Raw genomic sequence first — 24,184 nt, forward strand, 5'->3', positions numbered from 1 at the left:
CTTTCTTGTTGGGCTGTTTCTGGCCTGCCCATGCCCTAAGGATGGATTGCAGTTTATCCTTGCCATGCAGCTGAGTATGTTTATATCTACCAAGGGCTATTCTCTGCCCAGAAATGCCCTGTGTGGGTGTGGCATCAGGTTGGGGTTCCATCCAAGTTGTTTCAAGAATTGCTGACACTGCCAGGTACAGCTCTCTCCCCCAAAGCCCAGGGTGTGGTCATTAACTTCCTTCTCCAGCGGAACTGGGAAAGGCAGTATCATTCCTCGTTGTAAGTGAAACATCCACTTTCTTATGCAACAGTGAGGAACGAAAAGGATACGACTGGTGTGATCTTTGGTTCAAATGAATTGAACCGTTTCCCTCTTCCTTTTTGTGGGTAAATCCAAATCCTATCCACAGTTATAGATTTCAGTTACTGGATAATTCCAGATAGCCCCAGTTGCAGGTGATCCTCAACCTCCATGTTTGGAAAAGGAGAGCTTTATTCCTACTGTATCCTCTAGTTACCAATTTCAACAGGGGTCCCCAACCCCTGGGCCGGTCCGTGGCCTGCTAGGAACCGGGCCGCACAGCAGGAGGTGAGCGGCGGCAAGTGAGGCTTCATCTGCCGCTCCCCATCGCTCGCATTACCGCCTGAACCACTGCCACCGCCCCCTGCCCGCCGCCCACTGCCCCAGTCTGTGGAAAAATTGTCTTCCATGAAACTGGTCCCTGGTGCCGAAAAGGTTGGGGACCACTGAATTACAAGATTTGACAGAGCCACTTAGCAAAATATATATCAGGATCATCCATAGTGCTTTGAAAAAGTAAAGATGCCTAACCATAATCTTGGAGATTCTAATTCATAAGACCTGGGCTGGGATCTGGGGATCTGAATTTTTAGGGAGCCCCAGAACTGGTTCACATACACAGCCAAGGGTAAGAGGATTCAAGGAAAACATAAACTTGACACAGAAGCAATCAGTTTAATTTTTTAGCCATGTTTGTAAAATAATTCACTTTCAGTACATGGGTAACACCCAAGCCCTTTCCCATTATATCCAGTTGTATTACAAGTTCCTTTAGTTCTGTTACCAAAAGTTTTCATTGTTTCTTCAGGGAGGCTACCAAGTAAATTCTGATGTTCTCAAGGTATCTTGTCCTGGAAATGGTATCATTTCTCAGAATTTAAAAATAACTTGGCTGAACTAAAGGTGGAGAAGCCAAGTCTCTGCTACTTTTCCTAGTCTCCTGGGCACAGCTGTGGAGTCTTGGCACTGTGCCCATGCCCTAAAAATTTAAATATGGCAATATGAAAAACCTTAAGAACCTAGAGCAGCTCTCCTACTTCCCACCATGGACTCAGCAATAAGAAGAGCAGACAATTGTACACTAGTTAATAGCTGCTTTGTTCCTTCATAGCACACTGGGCAGAGGGTAAAGAGCCCTCTGTCATCTTCAGCTGCCCCTGTTCTTTTCCTCAAACTCCAGGATGAGACCTTTAATGTGGGACAATTTCTGATGCAGGTACTCACAACGGTGCTTTTCTTCCCTGTAACCTGGGTACTGCTGCAGAGAAAAAGCATCCATGTCAAAAAAAAAAAAGTCAATTCTGCCTTTTTGCTACCATTCCCAGGCCTGGTCTTACCTTCCTGAACTTTTTATATTCCTGGACTATCTTTTCTTCCAGCATCTGAAAAGAAAATGTTAGCACCAAGTTTAACCTTAAGAAAAAAGCTCCAGTTCTCTTAGGGAGTGAAGGAACTTCCCTTCTCCTTCTACCAAATTATACAGACTAATTTTTCCCTCAAAACTGGCTTGCTTGTCACATTGGTTGTTGAACAAACAGGATTATGGGCAGTTAGCCAGGAGTTTACGGCCAGTAGAGCTCAGGGGCCAGCCTGGGCCCATCCAGCCCTTACCTTGTATTCTGGAGTTCCTCGTTGAGTGCTCTTCATCTCTGCTCCCAGCTCTCTGAACCTTTGGTTTGCAGCCCCAACACGGGCATGTAGAGTGCGGTATTCAGCATAATCTGTCTCAAAGTCCTGCTTGTAAGCATGGTGCTGTTCTGCACTGTGGATGGCCCTGTATTGCCTGCCAGGAGCAGAGTATTGTCACCTTCAATGTCATTGCCCCCCAAAGCTTCCAACTCCCAGGAAGTTTACCTTAATATCTCATATGCACAAGGCTTGATAAAATTGGAAATGGCAGGGGACTCACAGGAGGTAATCCGGTACCTCTTCAGGGCTTGGGGATTCAGAGTCTAGGAAGGAAGCAAGACATGAAGGTAATGATAGGCTTTTTTTCCCCCACTATGGCAGTTTCACCCTCCTCCCATTAACTCACCTGCTTGAACTGAGGGACTGTGCACCAGCCTGGGGCTAATGTTTTCATCTTTATCTTCTTGCTCCCAATCTTCTCTCTCCTGTAGCTCCTGACTAGGCAGCCCTTGTAGGGGACTTGGAGCTAGAGACAGAGATCTGAGCCTCTTTTCTTTTAGTTTTACAGTAGCTGCAGGTGCTGGACGTTTCTGTTGGAGAAAATATCTTGGTCACATGAACAGTAAGCCAGAAGCCTCCTATTCTGTCCTTCTCTTAAAAATTACTTCTGGGCTTCCCTGGTGGCACAGTGGTTGAGAGTCTGCCTGCCGATGCAGGGGACATGGGTTCGTGCCCGGGTCCGGGAAGATCCCACATGCCGCGGAGTGGCTGGGCCCGTGAGCAATGGCTGCTGAGCCTGCGCGTCTGGAGCCTGTGCTCCGCGGCGGGAGAGGCCACAGCAGTGAGAGGCCCACGTACCGCAAAAAAAAATAAAATAAAAATTAAAAAACATAAAAATTACTTCCATATAATGAGCTCTGGGAGCATGAGAATGATAAGGTCCCAATTTTTAAATTTTAGCCTCATTGGACACAACTCTCTTTGAAACACCCTTGCTATTACAACTTACCTTGTCCACGTGTTTCTGGCTAGCAGAGGAAGGCAGTACCTGATCAGGCTCTCTGTTTGGAAGATGGGTCTGGTTCCTAGGATTTTTGAAGAGGGAATGGGAGAGATGAAGCCAAGGGTAGGGCTAGATCCCTTTTTACAGCATTTAGGGTGGAGATTAGAGAAGACAATAACAGGGCTTCCCAGATTAGTCCCACCCTGCCCCCAAGTACCTCACTTCCCACTGTGCCATGTGTTCCCTCAAGGATCCTGGGAGTGACTGTCCTTGGCTGCTTGCCAGTGGATCTGCCACCTGGCAGGGAAAGTGGCAGGGGCACTTGGCTCCCTAGGCTTCAGGCTTTGCCCCACCTTATCCCAACTCCCTGCAGTTTCTGGCCTTACCTCTTCTAGTGCCATCTGTGGCTGTGAAATTGTGTCTCCTGCAGAATAGTCTCCCATGTTCTGCCAGCTCTCGTGATCTCTGGCATCTTCAGTCAGGTTGTGTCCCTGAACTGAAGATGGGGCTGGGACAGAATCCATGGCTGCCCAAATAGTGAGGCGCTCCCTGAGTGGACCCAGGCAGTGGAGGCGGTTAGGCCCAGATCTGGAAAGAAGTGGTTTAAAACAAAAAACAAACAACAAACAGGAAGGTGGAGATCTCTGAAGCACCTCTGGATATCCCCTTCCCAGACTTTGCACAAACTCTTTCTTACCTGCTACCTATTCCCCTTACCTGCCTAAATGTTGGCACACAAGATCCAAGCCACCACCAGGGCCCTCCTGGCCACACTGAGACACTATGAAGGAAAAGAGGCAGGACCAGCCAGGACGTGGGACCCTCAAATACTGTGGGTGAAAGGAGACTGTAAGCTCTATGAAAGTCAGTTCCTCCTCCTACTATGAAGGCCACTCCTCCCTGAGCCAGCCTAAGCCTGACGATGGGTCCCACGGGGCTCATTAGCACACCAGGTGCAGCTGGGCCTGAGTTCCTCAGGAGGCTAAGACGGCACAGTCTCTTCAACCGCAGCCTCTTGGGACCACAACCCAGCAGCCCCTCGCCCCATTTGGGGTTCAATTCTCGAAACTTCCTCAGACCTTGGCTGCCCTCAGCCTCCCGCCCTGATGGTACCTTCCTGGAGCCCATGTCTGTTCTCCCTGCACTCCACCTCCACACACCCCAGGCCCGCGCTTACCCCTCGGTTGCCTTGGAAAGCAATCACTGGCCGAACCTGGAGGGAGAGCACAGACTTGAGCTAAGAGCAGGTGAAACAGCGTCCCGGATCCGGCGTCGGGTGCCCGGGGTGGGGGTGGGGGGACCTGCCTCGCAGGCTTCACTTGGAGAGGTGGGGAGGCCGGAGACTGAGGATGCTGCTTCCCATCCCCAGGCCCCTTCGGCACTGTCGCCGGCTGAGGCCCGACTAACCGAGGGGTAGGGGATGGAGAGGATGGGGCCCGGGCCGGCCGTACCTGTTGCCGCTGACACTCGTGCAGCGCCCGCAGCGCCGCGTCGTTGAGCCTGAGCAGCAGGAGGCTGGTCCGGGCAGCGGGGGTGAAGCAGAGCCGGAGCTTCCTACTCAGAAGCTCCCGGGGTCCCTCCATGGCTGCGAGGTTCAGAGCAAATAGGACGGGAGCCACAGACCAGGGCCACTACCACCTCCGCTGTGCAGGGCTAGGCTGGCACACCCGGTAACCCAGGTAGGCCCCGCCCCCGCCGGGACCCCACCCCAGGCCCCACCCACAGCCAGCCCCACCTCTGGGATTTCCCGCTCGCGTGGGTGGCGCTTCGCTCTCCCCCAGATGTTAGCACCGACCCCAGCGGTTTCTTCTTGGATTGGCATGCGCTTTTTGGGCTTTCGGAAGGTGCTCTCCCAGTTCCGGGGAGAAAGTCTGCAGCCAACTTCAGACCTCTCACTAGAGTCCCCAGTCCTGCCTCAGTTTTTCCACCTAACCTGAACACTTAAAGAGTTTCTGTTTCTAAGTGAAGCTGAACCTGCAACCCCCGAGGGTTTTAGACGCAGAGGGGCGGTAGACAGCGACAGCGACTGATTGCTGGGCGGGCCCAGCCCATCACGCCAAGAGCCCCAAGGGACCGGAGGCTGGCTGACCCGAAGGGGGATTCCCGACGCCAACACCTGGCCTAGAGCTTTTGCTTTTCCCTGCCCGACGTACTGCGGCGAACCCGAAGCCGGTTTCTAACTATGAATGGAGAGAAAATCAGGGCCCGTTTTTGGCAGCAGTGAAGCTTGGCTATCGCAAGCCGGAGCGCCCCCATCGATGGGCAGAGATGGGGGCCGTGGTTGGTGGCAGGAAAGTTGCAGGGCAGAGGAGAGGGAGAACTCAGTCCCAGGTCTCCCTTCCTGGCCTATACACGTGAGATTGTTGGACACTGGTGTGAAAGGGAGCAGGCTCACTCCCTCAGGAGGACCAAGAGGTGCCATGAAGTTTCCAGACATTCTGGAGGTCCAGATCCTGGTGCAGTGAAACCCCAGGACCAATCTCATGTCGGCCCTTGGTGTCGCCACTTGTCCCTGTTTGGGTATGTCTCCCTAGAGCCCTGGTGTTGTTCTCTTTCCTAGCTAGGATACCTCTGCTAAATCCCTGGATGGGCATAATCCCAGATGACCTTAATGCCCTTCACCCTAACTCAAATTATCTATACATTTGTCAAAACTCATCAAATTGCACACTTAAAATGTATCTATTTTAATGTCTGTAAATTATACCTCAATAAAGTTGATTTTTATTTTTTGCCCACACCCGACAGCTTCTGAGATCTTAGTTCCCCCACCAGGGATTGAACCCAGGCCACAGCAATGAAAGCACCAAATCCTAACCACTGGACCTCCAGGGAACTCCCTAAATTTGACTTTTAAAAAATAATTTATTTATTTTATTTATTTTTGGCTGCATTGGGTCTTCGTTGGTGCGCGCGGGCCTTCTCTAGTTGTGGAGAGTGTGGGCTACTCTTCGTTGCGGTGCGCATGCTTATTGCAGTGGCTTCTCTTGTTGCGGACCATGGGCTCTAGGCTCACGGGCTTCAGTAGTTGTGGCACGCGGGCTTAGTTGCACCGCGGCATGTGGGATCTTCCCGGACCAGGGCTCGAACCCGTGTCTCCTGCATTGGCAGGCAGATTCTTAACCACTGCACCACCAGGGAAGCCCTCCTAAATTTGACTTCTTAAAAAAAATTAATTAATTTTTGGCTGCGTTGGGTCTTCGTTGCTGCTCACAGGCTTTCTCTAGTTGCGGGGAGGGGGGGCTACTCTTCGTTACTGTGTGTGGGCTTCTCATTGCGGTGGCTTCCCTTGTTGCGGAGCACAGGCTCTAGGCGTGCGGGCTTCAGCAGCTGCAGCAGGCAGGCTCAGCAGCTGTGGCTCGTGGGCTCCAGAGCGCAGGCTCAGCAGTTGTGGCACACGGGCCCACTTGCTCCGCAGCATGTGGGATCCTCCCGGACCAGGGCTCGAACCCTTGTCCCCTGCATTGGCAGGCGGATTCTTAACCACTGTGCCACCAGGGAAGCCCCATGGTTGGGTTTTTATAGTATTTATTTGTCTTTATGGAAGTTATATATGTACATATAAGTTCCATACAAGACATAATGAAAAATATTTATCCCTTATTCCTTTCTGCTTTCTACTGCTTAAAGGAAGTTAAAACTCTTTTAACTGTTTTTCTGGCATTTATTGCTTTTTCTAAGTATCATGCCATTTCTGGCTTTTTAAGTGTCAGATATTAGCCATTGGTTTCTATCTTAAAAATGAGGACTTTAGCTCTCCCATCCTCTCCATATATATGCATGTACTTTCTCTCTTCAACCTCCTAGTGTAGTAATGTTACTTTTGTTAGATCAATAATGAATGTTTACATTTTATGAGTGTGCAAATATTATTTACAAGCTGTGACACAGTGCACTGTTTACATTTCCTTTCTTGTATGTTTCCCCCTTGATATTAATAATTATCCCTATCTTGGTTTGTTTACTTAGTTGTGTATGTACTTATTTTTTTAATTATTTAATTAATTTATTTTATTTTTGGCTGCGTTGGGTCTTCGTTGCTGCGCGCGGGCTTTCTCTAGTTGCGGAGAGCGGGGTCTACTCTTCATCGCAGTGCACGGGCTTCTCGCTGCAGTGGCTTCTCTTGTTGCGGAGAATGGGCTGTAGGCACGCGGGCTTCAGTAGTTGTGGCACATGGGCTCAGTAGTTGTGGCTTGTGGGCTCTAGAGCGCAGGCTCAGTAGTTGTGGCGCACGGGCTTAGTCGCTCCACGGCATGTGGGATCTTCCTGAACCAGGGCTCGAACTCCTGTCCCCTGAACTGGCAGGCGGATTCTTAACCACTGCACCACCAGGGAAGCCCCTGTATGTACTTATTATCAATTAATTCTTTTTTATATCAATTAATTCTAATATGCTCCTCTAGAAGTGGAAATCTCCTCCTCATATATTCAAATATAATCAGTTATATTATCAATTTTATCAGTTATAAAACTTATCAGTTTTATAAGTTTCCATTTTTTTCCTTATATATACACCTCCAGACCCTTTCATTCTCCTGTTCCACTCTGAAATAGTTGCTTCTCTAAGCCTGCTGCAAAGTTATCATCCTGGGGTCTCCCTTCAAACAGCCTGGGGATTTCCTTATCTCCTATATTGGATGCCCTTTTTTCCTGAATTCTACTACTTTTTTCCTTGTTTTACCCCCTCATTTTGGTGTACTTCTCCAATAGCTTCCTGGAAAGGGTGCATGGTAGATAAGTCCTTTGAGACTGTGTGTCTTTATTCTATTCTACTTAATTGATAGCTTGGCTGGGTAAAAAAAAAATTGGTTGTTAGTTATTTTTCTTCAGATATTTGATGACATCACTCACTGTCTTTTGCACTCCAGTGTTGCTGCTGACAAGTCTGAAGCCATTCTGATTCTTCATCCTTTCTTTGTATGTGACCTATTTTGTATCTCAGAAACCTTTAGGATCTTCTCTGTGACTCCAGTGTTCTAGTATGTTGTGGCATCGATCTTTTCTTATTCTTTGTGCTGGGCACTCAGTGGGCCCCCTCTCATTCTGAAACTCATATAATACAGATGTTGACCTCCTGAACTGATTGCCTAATTTTAAAATTTTTTCCTGTCCATCACTATCTTTTTGCCCAATTTTCTTGACTATTTCTTCAAGTTTTATCTTCCAATGCTTTTATCATATTTTTAATTTCCAAGAGCTCTTTATTATTCTCTGAATGTTTGTTTTTTATAGCTCCCCTGTTTTTGTTCAATATCCCCTTCATTTCTAAGGTTACTAATTATGGTCCCCCTCCCACTTTCTTTTGTTTCTGGAATTGTTTCTGATCCTCTAAGACCTTATTTTCTGTTTCTGTTTTGTTTTGGCCTATTTTTATGTTAAAAGTGTTTTTTCCAATGCTTGCTGATCTTCAGCTATCTACTCATCTCTACAAGCAAGGCACTAAAATCTGACTAGAAGCTTAATATGCATGGAGAGGGCTGGTTGCACTTTAAGATAATCTTACTGGATCATTTCATTATGTGATCTCTGTAATTTCTCTAATTATTCAAGGTTTTTCCCATCTCAGGGCCTTGGCATATGCTATTTCTATTGTTTGTGTATTTCTTAAAATGTATTTGGCAGAAGTTACAGAAATCTGACTCAAGGCAGCTTACACAAAAAACAAATATGTATGGTGGTTCTCATAGCAGGAAGCTCAGTGAGAGAACAAATATTATAGTTGATGTATTCAGTGGCCCAAGAGCATCATCAAGGACCAAGTTTCCTCCTGCCACTCACTTTGCTTCAACCTAAGGCTTGTCCTTCAAGGTCACAGAAGCCAAAAGCAGTAAGGGTTATGTGAATCCTTATTCAAGTCAGTGGGAGAGAGCACTGTCTGTCTCCACAATGGAACAAAAGTCCTTCCCTTTGGTCTGATAAGGCCAATTTAGGTCATATGCTAACTCTTAAACCTATAACTGTCACAAGGTGAATATCATGCATGGTTTAGGCAATCCTGAGCCAGTAATGCTAAGAGTGATGAGTTTACTTTGATTGACTTAGCCATTCAGGACCACTTTTGGAATATAGGGAGGGAAAGAATTTCCTAAAACTGTATTGCTCTTCCTTGTTAAAGGAGGGATGTTATTAATGTTTGGAATTCAGCTGCACTTCTGGAGCCTTCTTCTACTTTTCCTACAGGCCTCAGTTGAAAAGTCACCACAGGGAATTCCCTGGTGGTCCAGTGGTTAGGACTCCATGCTATCACTGCCAAGGGCCTGGGTGTGATCCCTGGTCGGGGAACTAAGATCCCATAAGCTGCGTTGCGTGGCCAAAAAAAAAGTCACCACAGAAGTGGGTCTCTCCCATTATTCTTTGTCCTTGCACTTTTGTTTCTCTTTTAACACTTAACACAAGTTGTAACTTCATACTGTTTGGTTTGGCTACTTGTGAATTTTAAGTCTCCCCCACTAAAGGGTTAACTTCATGAGGTCAGAGACCATGTCAGTTTTGTTCACCACTGTATACCCACTGCCTAGAAGTGTCTTGCACTTAATAGGTGTATACTTAATATTTGATGAAGAACCCAGAAATCAATAGTATCTTCCTCTCTAACTGAATACCCAAAATATATTTTGAAGCTGCACACTTTTGCCATTTCTTCTGCCACCATTTTGGTCCAAGTGGCTGTCTTCTGTTCCCTGATGTAATGGACATCTTTTGTTTGATCTGTCTAGCATCCTCCTTTTCTGGGGAACAAACTCCCTTTCTTTGATAAAACTGTTCTTTCCCCATACTAACCATATGGTTCTGGTGGGGGCTACTCTCATTATATCCTGCCCCACACCACCTTCTCACCACAAAGGTAGGCACCTAAACCATCAGAGTCCTGTCCTGGGGTTTTAAAAACTGAATTTAAAGGAAGAAACTCAGACCCCCTCTCTTGGTCACACTGTGATATGTGAAGGCAGGGACCATTGGTGGCCATTTCCTATCATGTCAAGGGATCTGGATCTGAGAAAATAAAGCAAAGAGATGGGGAGGCATCCCCCTGTCATTGGTTTTAGTCATTCACACCCCAGCCCATGACCCAGTTTGGTTATGTAAGCCAACAAATTCCCCTTTTTGCCCCAGTTGGTCTGAACTGCATTTCAATTATCTGTTACCCAATTAGGCCTAGAATCCTGGATGTCTGTGATAGCCTCCTGACTGGTCTCCCCATTTCCACTTACCTGCTCTAATCCACTTTCCTTCCACGGAGTGATCTCTTCAAAATTTACATCTTGCTGCTGAAGAGCAGTGACTGGGTTAAACTCTCAGCCCCACCCTTTATTACCTGTGCTTCCTTGGGAAAGTTATTTAACCTGCCTGTGCCAAAGTTTCTAAATATGTAGAAAGGGAATAATGACACCTCAAAAGGTCATTGTAAGGCCCAAATAAGAAAAGTAAACTTAATATACTTAATAAGTACTCACTTAATGTTACCGAGTAGCGGTATTAGCAGGAGTGACTCAGATCATATCACTACCCTACCTTCTCCCTGACCTAGTTTCAAAGCATGCTCACTAGGCATTAGTGACTCACCTACTACTTACCTATCCACTAACCTTGTGGCTCTTGATGGGATGGCCTGAGGGAGCAGGGCCTTAGGGCCTTCACACATGCTGTTTCCTCTCCTAAAATGTTCTCTCCCGCCTCCCCCCACCCCTTGCCCTGGCTAAATCCTCCTCCTTTTGCCTCAGCCCAGTTATCAGTTGCTTCACTTCTCTAATCAAAGTTAGGGTCTGCAGATATACTCCCTTCACAGAACCAGCAGTTGTATGATTTACCAGGAGAGGTAGAAAAATTGTTCACAGATAGTCTTTATTCAGGTTAAACTGACATCTATTTTGGTGGATAGGTGCTTATGCTGTGTGCCCTGTTAACTCTTTTGAATATCATCCTTGTGTAAAATCTGTTCATTTCTTTCAAAGCAGTTATCACAATTGATTTGCATATATATATATATACATATATATATATACACACACACACACACAGGAATACCTATATATGTGTTATATACAGAGAAAGAGCTGTTTCTTCTTCTCTACACTATATGTTCCGTGAGTATGGAGATATACATGTTTTGTTCATCACTGTATACCTAATGACTAATGCAGTAGTTGGTACATTGTTGGTGCATAACACAATGAATATTTGTTGAAAGAATGAGTGATTTCTTTGGCAATTACTGGAAAAGTTAGACTGGAGGGACGTGTAGCAACCAGCCTAGGTTCTGTTAGGATTGGAAATAGACTCTTGAGCATGGGGGTAGAGTGGGGTGAGTTAATAAGAGGAGAGTGGTTACAGGGTTGTTCCACTCTCTCACCCACCTGAGCAGCTGGAGTTGATAAAGAGGTAGGAGTTGCCAAAAGAGAACTTGCTTCCTCATCCTGCACTATTTCACTCATCCCTGGCTAGCTCAGTTTTCTCCATGGGGCTGGTTCTGTAGTCTCTCTATATGCAAGGGGACCCATTGGAACCTGGGGGCTAGGAAGCCAGATAGTCCAAATTCTTTATGTGAACTGTGGTCAGTCTGTTGCTATAGGTCTGCAGATGCTGTCCCCACCCTTGAAGTCCAGTTTCCTCATCTTCTCACTTTATATGTGGGGTCCCTAAATCCTGCCTCACCTCCTTCTCTCAGAGCCTTGGGTCCCTAACTCTCAACCTCGTGCTAAGTTAAAGTGGAGGTATTTTCTCTGCCCTCTGGCTGTTGGCCAGTGGCCACAGTTCTTCACCACATGGGCCTCTCCTCCTGACATGGCAGCTGGGGCTCTCCCTGAGCCAGTGATCCAAGAGAGAAAGGAAAGCAGAAGCTGCAATTTTTTTTAGCATCAGAAGTGATATACCATCACTTCTGCCATATTCTATTGGTCACATAGACCAACCCTGATTTAGTGTGGGAGAGGATTACACAAGGATGTGAATACCAGAAGGGAGGGATCATTAGGGGCCATTTCAGAGACTGGCTACGACTCAGGAGTTAGAGGAATTTGGAGAATGAAGAGGTTTTAGGACTTCCCAAAGGGAGATGGAGAGGACATTATTAACCAAGTGCCTATTATGGGCCAAGTCCTTTATATTAAGTTATCTATATTAATCTTTTCCACAACACTAAGGGGTAGATATTATTCCCATTTTTCATATAAAGGAATTGAAGCATGGAAAAAATGATTGTCCAAAATCAAATCCAGTAAGTAGCAGAGTCAGAATTTGCACATTGTTATGTGTGCCACCAATGTTGATCTATTACATTTGGTATGTACCAAAGGGTGGGATATATGCTACTGGTGATATAAGAAGTAATTTTAGTAGTATAGAGACATAGCAGTAAGTAACACTGAAAGTATAAAAATTAAATGCATTTCAATATTCTGATGATGTCAAGAAAAAGCTTCAGTTTGGGAGACTTATGCCTTATTACCTCTATAACACTTGTTAATTTCTTTCTCTGAGAAAGAGAGGGCAGGCCCCAGGTTCAGTAGCTTTGACATTGATGTTATTTTGGTAGAATTTAATATTTCCTTTTCATTGTATTTCTTTTTATAGTTACTTTCTGTTTGTGGGCAGGTGATACTGATTTTAAATTTACTAAAGGAATATGAAGTTTGGGTTATATCCTTTATTTGAAACTGATACAGGGAGTTCCCTGGTGGTTCAGTGGTTAGGATTTGGTGTTTTCACTGCAGAGGCCCAGGTTCAATCCCTGGTGGGGGAACTGAGATCCCCACAAGCCACACAGCACAACCAAAAAAAAAAAAAAAAAAAAAAAAACAAACACAACCCTGGTAAAAAATTTTAAAGTAATAAATAGTAGTAGTTCAAGTGATACCTGGGTATGGCAAAAATTGTGAGGATGGTACTGAATGAGGTTTATTGTCTTCCCTCAGCTCTATGTTGAGAAAGAAGCCAGTCTGAAGTGCCAGCCTCAGCTTGGTTCTGCTGTGGGCACTAGCTGGAGAGAATCAGATGTTAAAATTTACAACCAGTCCTTTCCTGTGAGATTTCCTAAACATTTCTCCTTTATCCCGTGAATTCCTCAGGACTGGTGGGGAGTCTTGTACACAGATTAGTGAAACTGGGAATGAGAGCGATTTTAGTGGGAAATCTAAGCTTCCCGCCCTATTCAATTGCGAATTACAAACCAGGTGTGGTTGGTGGAGATGGTGGAGATAGTACAGTACAGTGGGGAAATGCCGGAGGGAGAAATGGACATAGTATGTGGATTTTCCAATCTCTCAGTCCCTGATCCAACTCCATAGTCCGTGATTTTTGGGTCCTCCAATACTTCCAAGCTACATATTTGAAGCTTCTATGGGGATATGAACAGGACCAAAGTTTTAGGACATATGAGATGTGGATGCGAATTTCTATACTGGAGGAGTTTGGGATGGGGGAACAATGTGGTTAGAAAGGGGCTTCTGAAGTTGCGTTTGTACACGATTTTACATAGTATGCAAACTCAAGTATCTAAACAGGTGGTTGGTTGGGGGGATCCTAGATAACAGGGGCAAGTTTAGTCCAAGAGTCTTGGTAACAGCACCGGCCGGACCATTTCAGCCCCCACGAACCCCCAGCCCTCTGTTCCCCCTACGTTCCCTCTGAGTGAGTCTGTCCTTGTCCCAAACCATCCCCGCATGAGGGCACTCTGCCAGGTCACGTGCCCAAGCCCGCGGGAGCGCCACCTAGCCACCCGCACCCCTCCACCCCCACCCACTCTGCCCACGTGACCTGGCCTACTTTCTCCCCTCCCGACCTAACGACTTGTTCGGAAAGCCCCGCCCCACGCAGCGCGCTCGGCCTGCGAACCTCCGCCCGTTATCCGCCCGAGCTCCAGCGTGGCTCGCGGCCTCCACGTGTTTCTTCCTGTCCAATGGGAATCGGCTCCCGGGCGCGAAGGGGCGGGGAGGAAAAGACAACTTCGTTACGCTTCGAGAAAGGGGCGGGGCCTGCAACGTCGTACTGAACGAGGGGACGCAACGGAGGCAGGCCGGAGCTGCTGCCGTCGCCATGACCCGTGAGCACTGAGACCCCCTCCTCTTGCCCTTTTCTCCTTTTCCATCCTAAACATGACTGCCGAACCTCGGCATTGACCTCGTTTTGGCTTCCCCAACGAGACCTTTCTCTGGGAGCGCTGTTTAGCGACCCTCGCACTTGGAGCCCGGAAGTCGACCCTTTGCCCACCGAGACACTTCTTGAGAACCTCCCCACCTCGTCAGGCAAAGGCCCTCCCCGACGCTCTGCGGTGTGGGGAGAAGCCCTGCGCCCCTGTGATAGACCCAGATCCCCCCATTCCAGATCCCTGCCCATCCCCCACAGAGACCCAGACCGTCTACACATACCGCCACCCCCTGTCTGGGCCCCCATGCTGCCCCGAAATTCGAAGCACGCTTCTAGCAGGCTCCTCAGGACCGTGCTCCGTCCACTCCCCACTTTGACCTGCCCTGTGGCAGCTACCCCCTCCGTCCAATCTGCAGCCTAGGCCCCGAAAAAGGCCGGTGTCGGCGCCCCAGGAATGAAGTGTTGGACCGTACGAGTGTCCGGTGAGGGGAGAGGGTCGCCGGTGTGTGGCCAGAAAGGCCCTCTCGTCTCACCTTTTATCTTCTTTCTCTAGGCGGTAACCAGCGCGAGCTCGCCCGCCAGAAGAATATGAAAAAGCAGAGCGACTCGGTTAAGGGAAAGCGCCGAGATGACGGGCTTTCTGCTGCTGCCCGCAAGCAGAGGTAGCCCCAGGGAGGGGCGGGGAGGGGTGGGGTGAGACCTGGGTTTAGGCCAAGGGTTGTACCTGGAAAGAGTTAGCTCAGAGCTTACATCTGGACTAGTCGTGAGGGGCAGAGTGCATTGTTTCCTCTAGGGTTTTATTCCTCTCACCCTTTAAATTGTTAGGTCACAGCCTTATAGGAAGGGACTGGGGCGGGTGCTGCCCTCGGTCTGATTTCTGAGTGCCCCCGGGTCTGACCTTAAGGGCAAGGGCAGGGAGCTTCACATTTCAAATGCAGTAGTGGTTATGACAGCCCAGTACTTTTGGCCCTCCTTGCTGTTCATTTGTCCTCCCTTCTCCCAGCCTTCTCACTGGTGTTGCTGGGTGTGGTACTCAGCACAGAATAGCCTTGGGCCTGTGTGGCCAGACTTCTGACCCCTCGGGCAATAGCCAGATAGAGACTGATTGCCTTTTGAGCCTCAGCTCTCTTCCTCTTGTTCTCCTAGGGTGGGAATACAGCAGCCACATGCTGAATTTTGTCCCATCCACTTCCATCTTATCCTTTGTGCCCTTCATCCCCCTGCATCTTGTCCCTTTTGCCCTCTGGTACCTCCCAGTGCCCCATCATCTCTACCCCCAGGGACTCGGAGATCATGCAGCAGAAGCAGAAAAAGGCAAACGAGAAGAAGGAGGAACCCAAGTAGCTTTGTGGCTTCGTGTCCAACCCTCTTGCCCTTCGCCTGTGTGCCTGGAGCCAGTCCTACCACGCTCGCGTTTTCTCCTGTAGTGCTCACAGGTCCCAGCACCGATGGCATTCCCTTTGCCCTGAGTCTGCAGCGAGTCCCTTTTGTGCTTCCTTCCCCTCAGGTAGCCTCTCTCCCCCTGGGCCACTCCTGGGGGTGAGGGGGTTACCCCTTCCCAGTGTTTTTTATTCCTGTGGGGCTCACCCCAAAGTATTAAAAGTAGCTTTGTAATTCCTTGAGCGCCTGGTTTGACTGGGGATTTGGGGGGATGGGGATGGAGGAATGGCTGCCCTTTCCCACCAAGAGGGGAGAGAACTTCAGACTCTAAAAGGATGTGGATATGTAGACTAAGTGAAACATCACAGGAAAAAATTCTTTTTTGTACTGCAACAAACAGGTATTCTGGGTATGTGGTAGAGAAATCCTCTAAGAGCCTTAGGGACTTCTTTTCTGTGATTTTTTTTGTCCCCCACTCAGACCCTGAACATCATCCTACGGATGGAGTTGAGGTCCTAAGAAGGAAGGCTGCAAGACCTAAATTTATGCCCCTCTTCCTCATTCTTCCTCAGTTTTGCCTGCTTGGAAGTTGGCCCAGATCCTGCTGCTCACTGACTTCCCATGGTTAGCTGCTCTCAAGTGTTCACATTCTCTTCTGTTCTGTCATTCCTTATGTGAGGGTGGTTTTTGTCGTCCCATTTCCTTTGACCTCAACATCAGGATTAAAACCTAGGGTAGTCTCTGTGCTCCTTTCTTCCTGTGTCCTGGTTTGTTCTAGGGTTCTGGGCTTCTTAAATCCCTGTACCCAGGGCTGAATTCCTTATTTTCCTTTTTATCTCCAAGGGCAGAGCCAAGTAAGTCTTCAGTCCCTGTTGGTCTTTCCCTGCCCCCATCTCCACCATGAGAGCCAGGAAGGAGCTGGCGCCGCACTGTCTGCTGGTTCCTGAGCTGCTGACTTGGGAGTCAGGCTCTTGAGCTGGGGTGAAGACGTAACGGTAGCTCCAGCGTGTCAGATACTCTGCCCAGGGCATTAGGGTGTGTATGGCCACTTTTTTCAAGTCAGACATACTACTGACTTTAGCCTAAAGGGAGGTAACTACCCATTATGTCCTTGAGGTATTTGTTGGTCTGGACAGCTCCTGTGAGTCAAGACTAGGGGTACAATTTGAAGGGAACCCCAGTTTGTTAAAAGTACCTAGACTGGATATTTGTTATGTGGCAATACTGATGCCATGACAGTGTCACCTGAAGATAAGAGGAGGCTGGGGGTCCTGGGTTGGGGACCAACAGAATGGTGCCAGTAGCAGCCCCAGATAGAGGAGTACACGGGCCTAGCATGAGGCAACCTTGACCCAGAAGGTAGTCCAGCTGCCCGTGGTGAAAGTCTTTTCCAGTTCTGCTCCCTCATAGCTGTGGAACTAAAGTGTCTGGTTAGAGAATCTGGAGGGCCATGACTTTTAGATCTGTCCTACCACCCCACCGAAGAGTATGGTATATGGTAGACCCATGTGTGTGTCCTCAGAACTCGGGACTGGCCTTGAATTGCTCTTTCCCTAAAACAACTAGGTTTTCAGAAGAGTGTCCCAGGCCCGCCTCCATCCTACCTGAACCAGTTGGTGAGGGTAACCATGACATAGAGTGATGCAAGGAAGAAGACGAAGTGGAAGGCAGAATAGCTATAGGAAAGCTGCTGGGCTTGCACTGGAGGAGCTGGAGCGGTCTCTTGGTTAGCTGGCCTGGCAGCCCCACCTGTTTGCCCTGGAGAGAGGAAAGGACTGCTGGCAGCAGTGCTGCTGAAACACCTCTTCCCTCCTCCCCCATCTTTTGTGAAGGCACTTGAGGGCTCTTTGGCACTCTGCGGAAATCTACACTTATGGATCCTCACTTGACACTCACCTTCCTCTGGCTGCACTGTTTCAGGGCAGCAGAAACACAGTGAGGGCTTTTGTAAAACAAAAGGCAGCATGTTTTGGAATGACTTTAGAAAGAATGTCTGGGTAACAGTATAGGAAACTCCTCTTTGAAAAGATTGGTGTGGTGTAAAAAGTGGAGGCACACCTGGGTTCAAATTCTAGCTTCAGTATATAACTGGCTATGGGAACTTTGGTAAGATGTTTAACCTTCTGTGCCTCAATTTCTCCATTTGTAAAATGGAGCAAATACCTACCTCACAGGGTTGTTGTGAGGATTAAATTAAATGAGATTATGTATGTAAAGTATCTAGCACAGTGCCTAGCACATTGTGGGTACTCAATAAAAGGTAATAGCAGCTAGAATCTGAGCATTCTGGGTAGAGGTTGATAGGATGTGTGTGTGTCTGTGACTATGTGTGAGGGGGGAGGGGTATTGGGGATATTGTGCTCTCCATCCTCACCTGGACCTCACAGCTGTAAACCTTGACAGTCCACAGGGGCCCAAATACCTCAGCAAGGTAGGAAGCTTCATTGCTGAGAAGGAAGAGATGGTTCTCAAGCTGGTCCAGTCAGATAGCAGGATTGCCTGAGGGCATTTACTGCTAGCTGGTTGGTCCATATTAGTAACTCTCAGGAGGGTACTGTGCTCCTGGAGCCCTTTTCCGCCAAAGATTTAGAAATCTTTTCATGTGAGGGCCTTGAAGTCTTTATACATTTAAAAATTCTCAAGTCATTTCCCCTACCCCCTTCATCTCATACAGATCATCTGACAAGTGCTATTCTTAGAAGCTGTTTTTGTTCATGGGGAGCTTTCCTCTTATCTTGCTCTAAAGTTTAAATAAACCGTGGTCCCAGACAGTCTCCTGACCATCGTTCCCTGTCCTGAGCATCCTCCCTTCTCTCACGCCTTTCCCTTGACACCTTTATGCACCAAGCAGAAAGCACACAAGCATACATGATGCCAGCACTCAACACTGCCAGAGAAGTATCTGGTGTTTGGGGTTCCATTTTACTCAGGCCAGGCAGGCACAGAGTGATTCTGTCCTTGAAGGATTACTGAGAAGGGGCAACAGAAGAGAAAGGTGGTAAGAACAAATAGGTATTTGGCAGGAGCAAAAAAGGTTCTAGCATGGGGAAATCCATGTCCTGTCCTTACCACTCTCTGGAGGATGGCTGGATAGCGCAGAGAATGTCAGCCAAATGATAATAGCAGCTGTTGACAGAGGCTTGTAGAAGGCCAGAGTGGAGCTGCTCTGGGGAGAATGGGAATCCTTGCTTTAGCCTACAGGGTAGTAATTTCCTTTACTTCTACCCTCACTTGTACTTCTGTCCCCCCACCCTTTGGGGGAAGCAGAGAATTGACTGAGGTAGGGAGGCTAATGAAATTGCTATACCAAAGGTCCCCAAAATCTGGAATGTTGCAAGGCATGTATCCACTGAGGTGGATGCAGGGAGCGATGGAGAGGAAGGAGAGGAGACCACAGCAACAAACATGCAGACTAAGCGGCATCTTGTTGAGCAGGCAGCCATCTGGGTGTGTGTAGTAGTGGAACAGGAGCACAGCTGCTAAACCTGCCATGCTGTAGAATCCTAGGGTGGTCAGCAGCACAGCTAGGAACCAGCGGCAGTCTTGGGCTGCACCTGTTTGCCTAGGGGTGGGAGGTGGGCAATGGCTTGGCGCTCCAACTCTTCTTTTTACCCATTATCAACTATCTCCCCTCTTCCAAAAGACTGGTGAGACTTACCCATCCCACCTGGCCCACAGTCATTCCACATTCCTGAGTTTTTCGATACTGCTTAGTGGTAAGCTCTGGGACCATCAACCTGTCATGTCCTTTGCCCCACCCAACTGGGTCTAGTAATGTCAGACTTCGCAGGAAGCCTTTAGGGTTATGTCCTCCTTACCAGTTCTTGTTCCAGGAACAGGCAAAGGCTGTAAAAAGCACCAACTGCAGCAGGATGAATGTGAAGCCTCTACAGATGCCAATGTAATGCCAGGCTGCAAGTGAGGCACCAGTGGGGAAATGTAGCTGATCATATCATTACTCCTGGTCCTCTTCCTACCCTCTTTTTTTCTTAGAAAATATTTTAGCTTACTTCCGCTGATCAGGATGAGATGGAAGGTACCTGGGAAGAGATGCTCATCAGGCATGCAGAAGGCAACAGCACAGAGACCTAGCAGGAACAGCAGCTTGATGAGCCAGAAGCTGGTTAAGAGGGAAAGAGAAAACCAGACTCAGAAGAAAAGGCAAAGGAGAGTGAACAGTGCCAGTGGAGGAAGGCAAAGGAGAAAGCCAGAACTATAGGAAGGGAGAGAAGAGACAACTAAGTATAGGAAGGGAGGAACCAGTCCCATGTGAGAGGGGCTGGAGATGGGCCCATCACAGCCCATTCCAAATTCTGACTTTAAGATACCTAAATAAAAACATCCGGACAGTGTTTTAGAGTTGACAAAAGATTTGCATATAGTAACCCCACTGTTATCTCCATTTCAGAAACTAGAATGTCAAAGAGGGTAAGTGTGTGGCTTGTTGTCACACAGCAAGTATAGTGGAAGCAGGGACTTAAACCTGTTTTCTGTCTTTTTACAGTGCTATTACTTCATCTTGGAATTTCCTTTACTCAGCTTATTTCTACTTCCCTCATCCCCTCCCCACCCAAAGAATACACACACACCTCTTACGCAGCTGTGCTCTCAGGCTGGTGGGGGAGTGGAGGTCGACCAACAGCACAGCCTGCAGCAGGCGAAAGGTGGCAGTTCCTGTACATACTCGGTATACAGCCCCAGAGCCGCTGAGCACTGGGCAGTGAGAGTGGCCAAACAGATGGGCACACAGCTCTGAGGGCATCTGGATCTGGAGGGAAGGTACATGTGAGAAATGGCTGGGCAAGTCATCATGCATAGAGAAGTACCTTCTTCTTATGGGTATGTCCACTCATTTGTCCTCTTCCCCCAACCTGAATCTCTTGTTTATCTCAGGGTTTCTCCTTTTATCCTGTCCTGCTGCACCCCAACCTCCTCCCACTTACCCCATGTGCCTTGCCCCAGACTCTTTGCACTACCATCCTTGACAGCAGGAGGCAGCAGACTGCTGAGGTCCCCACATGGAGGAGGATGTAGAACAGGCGGCTACAAGGAGACTCCGTGAGAGGGGGTCACCTAGAATGGCAGCAGCAGGTACAGGGAGCAGGCCCACAGCAGAGCACCTGAGGGGAGAGCAGATGCAGGGCAGCAAGGTGCAGATTTGCTGAGGAAAGGCTTACATTAATGTACATGTGAGGTTAACCCAAGAGGCTGAATTCCAAAATTTCCCCCTCCCTTCTCTTCTCTCCTTTCACTCAGGAATTCTCAGACTGTCTGGTTCCAAGCTATTTAGGATTGCCTTCCACTGACATCAAGTAGAGCTTTTATCATAAGAGCTTAACTGCAGGCTTGAGCAGAACTTTCTAAAAGCCTAAGTCACATCTGGCCTCTAATCTTTCTCAGGATCTAAATATCCGGTACTGGGTACATGGGAGGAGAGGTTTAATGATCAGTAGTCTTAGAGGCAAAGAAGCAGAAGGGCCTCACAAGTGAAAGGAAGGCCTATCATCTTTATCAGCTCCCATGGGTTTTCCTCCCCAGCTTCAGCCACCATTCCCTTCCATTTTTTCAGATAGCGCTTGCTCCAGTACCCTCTCACCTGATAGAAGGGAAGACTCACTGTGACACTGCTGACTCCACTGCGTTGCTGTGCCAGGCGGAGGCAGGTGCTGGAGCTTGTGACCGCCTTTGCACCCACCATCCTTATCCCAGGGATTAGGCCCAGGTCCACCAGATGGAAGGAAGATGAGAAAGTAGTAGCTTTCTTTTGTCCTCAGCCCATTGGACTCCTGCTGTGCCGGGGCTGGTCACCCAGTTTCAGACAGAATGGGGAGGGACATCAGGAAAAGAACACCGACCTTCAGGATGTGGTAAATGCAAATGTCCCTGTGAAACTACTTTCTCCCCAGGGTCCTTGGGCCACTCAGTCTGTTCTCCCCAGATTAGGGAGTAGTTTGCATATCTGGTTTGTAGATTAGCATTCTTAATTGGTTTAGGATTAGACGTCAGCCATCTTGAACAGAATTCCTTGGGGTGTGTGGGCTGGACCTAGGTGAAGAGAAGGGAAGGATAGGAAGGCCTGGAGTGGTGACGGGTTAGGTCTGGGACACGGCCTGGCAGAAAGCAACACTAGAAGCCCGAAGGGAAGTCTGAAAGGCGTACTGGTTTCCTCGCTGAAGTTCTAGAACCAGAGCACCAAAGAAGGTGTGGCCTACGGCCGGTCCCGCCTCCTCCTCTCCCGGCGGAAATTGCGAGGCAGTTACCGGAAGTCTTCCTGAGGCGGGGCCGGGCCTCTGGCGCGGCGTGGTGGGATCGACATGGCGACAGAGGGGGACGTGGAGCTAGAGTTGGAGACTGAGACCAGCGGCCCGGAGCGGCCTCCAGAGAAGCCACGGAAACATGACAGTGGGGCGGCGGACCTGGAGCGAGTCACCGACTATGCTGAAGAGAAGGAGATCCAGAGTTCCAATCTGGAGACGGTGAGGTTGGCCGGGAGCCTGTCTGGGAGGGATGAGAGCAGAAGGGGCTTGGGAGGCTGAAACTGGAAGCCCAGCTCCAGGATGGGTCTCCATCTCCATGGTGGGAGGAGGCAAGAGGGAAACTGAACCGTCGTTGGAGCCCGCCGCTTGCGAAAAGGAACTTGATGGAGATTGGGTTTAAAATGGGTCTCAGGTGCACAGAGTTGAATTAAACGTAGGTCCCGGTTCCTGGTACGCTCGTCATCGTGAATACACACCTCACCCGCTTGTTACTGGTATTTTAGATTATTAGGAATTGTGGGTAAGCAGAGCAGTAACTAGATCTTTCTTTCCCGTAGGCCATGTCCGTGATTGGGGATAGACGGTCCCGGGAGCAGAAAGCCAAACAGGAGCGGTAAGTCGTTTTACCTACGGGCCCCTCTCATTCCCCCAGACAAAAAAAGCCATCGTTAGGCCTTTGTACCTTGTACTGTTCTTCAACTGTATCACCCATTTCTGCAGATCTAAGATTTACAACTTTACTCTTGTTGGTGGAAGGAAAGGCCTCCTGGCAACACCTGCTGCCTGCTGTAAATATTCCAGGGGATGGGATGGGACGTGAGGTGAGAGGGTGGGAGTCGTTTTGTATTTTCAGTCAACAGTGTTTATCAAGAGTCATTTATTTGTAAGGCACAGCTGGAAAAATCCTTTCTGGGAGTTTATGATGGAGGTAAAGAATGAGGACTAAGTACATGAATATTTGCAGGGAGAAGGAACTGGCCAAAGTCACTATCAAGAAGGAAGATCTGGAGCTGATAGTGAGTAGTAATGTTTAACTAGTGTATGGGTGGGGGCGGTTTCTTTGTCAAATTTGGGTTGTTTCCCCAAACAAGTAGAGTCCTCATGTTTTGCTGGCACATTAATGCCCGGGAGGAGACTTAGGTAAAATCATTGATCCTTTTCCTGCAGATGACAGAGATGGAGATCTCGCGAGCAGCAGCAGAACGGAGCTTGAGGGAACACATGGGCAACGTGGTAGAGGCTCTTATTGCCCTAACCAACTGATTTGTGTTTTCTCAGACCTACCCACTGGATTAACTTATTTCAATAAAGATGTCGTTTTTTTTTTTTTCCCCAAGTTGCAGTTTTATCATTTTGGATCAAGTGCAATGTATATCATATTGTATTTTATTGTGGGAAATTTACATGTTGGAGTATAACCCTTAATGAACCTATGTGAAGGATCAGTGTAGAAGAGTGCCTCATGTTCAGATGCAGATGCTATGTGGCAGATCAGGCTCATTCATATGACTAGTTCTCAACAGCATTCAAGGTACACTTAGAGTCTCAGCAAAGTGTACTGTACTCCATGGCATGTGTCTCTAGGGTAGCTTATGAACAGCTGAAAGGCCAGTACCTGCCTAGGAGCCACTGTATATAGTTTTAAGTCACCAATCCAGTTCATAAGCCACTGTGAGTTAGAATTTAGGTACTGAGGTGGGAACATGGTAACTACAATAGAAGTTATCAAAGGTTATGTCTTATATAGAATTTATGAAAGATTTTGATTTAATATTTTCTGAACCACAACACTTACACCTTGGATTCCATTTTCTAACCTGGAGAGAAAGCAATTTTACTTTAAAAGTTGATCAAATTTTTGATCACCAACTCACCCTTGCTGAGCTTGTTTCCTCAACTATAAAATGATACATACATCTGATAGGTTGTTGTAAGAATTCATGAGCAGGTGAATGTAGCTCTCACTCTCATTTTGGCTCTAGGATAATTCTCAGATTGTATCTCCTTCTGGCACATACAAGTGACATATTCATCTCTGTTTATTACCTCACAGTAATTATTTGCACTCGTATTTTTATTCTAGGACATTTAAGGATTTATGATTCTTCTAGTGGGGCATTTAAAGATTGTGAAAAGACCTTGTCTGTCTCATTTTCTAAAATGAGATATTTATTTTTGGCTGAGTTGGGTCTTCGTTGCTGCGCGCGGGCTTTCCCTAGTTGTGGTGAGCGGGGGCTACTCTTGGTTGCAATGCACGGGGTTCTCATTGCAGGGGCTTCTCTTGTGGAGCACGGGCTCTACGTGCATGGGCTTCAGTAGTTGCAGCATATGGGCTTAGTAGCTGTGGCTCTCGGGCTCTAGAGCACAGGCTCAGTAGTTGTGGCACACGGGCTTAGTTGCTCCGCAGCATGTGGGATCATCCTGGACCAGGACCCGAATCCGTGTCCCCTGCATTGGCAGGCGGATTCTTTTTTTTTTGCGGTACGCAGGCCTCTCACTGTTGTGGCCTCTCCCGTTGTGGAGCACAGGCTCCAGACGCACA

General features: G+C 48.0%; 4 protein-coding genes across 10 annotated transcripts; 2 read left to right on the forward strand and 2 right to left on the reverse strand.

Annotated features, from left to right (window-relative positions):
* Nucleotides 1-946: 946 nt before the first annotated feature.
* On the reverse strand, nucleotides 947-13,399 carry ELL3 (elongation factor for RNA polymerase II 3). 2 transcript variants are annotated; one of them, XM_060149000.1, is made up of 12 exons: nucleotides 12,777-13,399; nucleotides 4,375-4,508; nucleotides 4,101-4,136; nucleotides 3,641-3,753; nucleotides 3,310-3,511; nucleotides 3,141-3,220; nucleotides 2,930-3,005; nucleotides 2,327-2,510; nucleotides 2,201-2,243; nucleotides 1,903-2,074; nucleotides 1,629-1,673; nucleotides 947-1,549 (listed from the first exon to the last, which is right to left on the reverse strand). In XM_060149000.1, the coding sequence occupies exons 2-12, from the start codon at nucleotides 4,504-4,506 to the stop codon at nucleotides 1,439-1,441; spliced, it is 1,194 nt and encodes a 397-aa protein (XP_060004983.1). In that variant the 5' UTR covers nucleotides 4,507-4,508; nucleotides 12,777-13,399; the 3' UTR covers nucleotides 947-1,438. The 2 variants fall into 2 exon arrangements, with proteins under 2 accessions (XP_060004983.1, XP_060004984.1); XM_060149001.1 differs by lacking the exon at nucleotides 12,777-13,399 and having other exon boundaries at nucleotides 4,375-4,594.
* Nucleotides 13,400-13,821: 422 nt separating this feature from the next.
* On the forward strand, nucleotides 13,822-17,680 carry SERF2 (small EDRK-rich factor 2). Of its 5 annotated transcripts, none has more exons than XM_060149004.1 (6): nucleotides 13,822-13,961; nucleotides 14,559-14,667; nucleotides 15,263-15,512; nucleotides 15,866-16,009; nucleotides 16,229-16,420; nucleotides 16,952-17,680. In XM_060149004.1, exons 1-4 carry the CDS (start codon nucleotides 13,955-13,957, stop codon nucleotides 15,902-15,904), a joined length of 405 nt encoding a protein of 134 aa, XP_060004987.1. In that variant the 5' UTR covers nucleotides 13,822-13,954; the 3' UTR covers nucleotides 15,905-16,009; nucleotides 16,229-16,420; nucleotides 16,952-17,680. The 5 variants fall into 5 exon arrangements, with proteins under 5 accessions (XP_060004987.1, XP_060004985.1, XP_060004986.1 ...); XM_060149002.1 differs by having other exon boundaries at nucleotides 15,958-16,009; XM_060149006.1 differs by having other exon boundaries at nucleotides 13,824-13,961; nucleotides 15,286-15,512.
* SERINC4 (serine incorporator 4) lies at nucleotides 15,741-21,083 on the reverse strand. Its single transcript, XM_060149020.1, is given in 15 exon segments — nucleotides 15,741-16,795; nucleotides 16,990-17,143; nucleotides 17,282-17,327; nucleotides 17,506-17,508; nucleotides 17,760-17,832; nucleotides 18,230-18,331; nucleotides 18,333-18,354; nucleotides 18,455-18,503; nucleotides 18,505-18,551; nucleotides 18,736-18,947; nucleotides 19,204-19,297; nucleotides 19,426-19,505; nucleotides 19,975-20,153; nucleotides 20,329-20,505; nucleotides 20,982-21,083. Coding segments are annotated over 15 exon segments (1,509 nt in total). The 3' UTR covers nucleotides 15,741-16,626.
* A 191-nt stretch (nucleotides 21,084-21,274) lies between these two features.
* HYPK (huntingtin interacting protein K) lies at nucleotides 21,275-22,967 on the forward strand. 2 transcript variants are annotated; one of them, XM_060149011.1, is made up of 4 exons: nucleotides 21,275-21,861; nucleotides 22,200-22,255; nucleotides 22,607-22,658; nucleotides 22,810-22,967. In XM_060149011.1, the coding sequence occupies exons 1-4, from the start codon at nucleotides 21,700-21,702 to the stop codon at nucleotides 22,903-22,905; spliced, it is 366 nt and encodes a 121-aa protein (XP_060004994.1). In that variant the 5' UTR covers nucleotides 21,275-21,699; the 3' UTR covers nucleotides 22,906-22,967. The 2 variants fall into 2 exon arrangements, with proteins under 2 accessions (XP_060004994.1, XP_060004997.1); XM_060149014.1 differs by lacking the exons at nucleotides 22,200-22,255; nucleotides 22,810-22,967 and having other exon boundaries at nucleotides 21,661-21,861; nucleotides 22,607-22,666.
* The last annotated feature ends 1,217 nt before the right edge of the window (nucleotides 22,968-24,184 follow it).

This window comes from Lagenorhynchus albirostris, chromosome 1, assembly GCF_949774975.1.
Source record: "Lagenorhynchus albirostris chromosome 1, mLagAlb1.1, whole genome shotgun sequence".
Classification (NCBI taxonomy): domain Eukaryota; kingdom Metazoa; phylum Chordata; class Mammalia; order Artiodactyla; family Delphinidae; genus Lagenorhynchus; species Lagenorhynchus albirostris.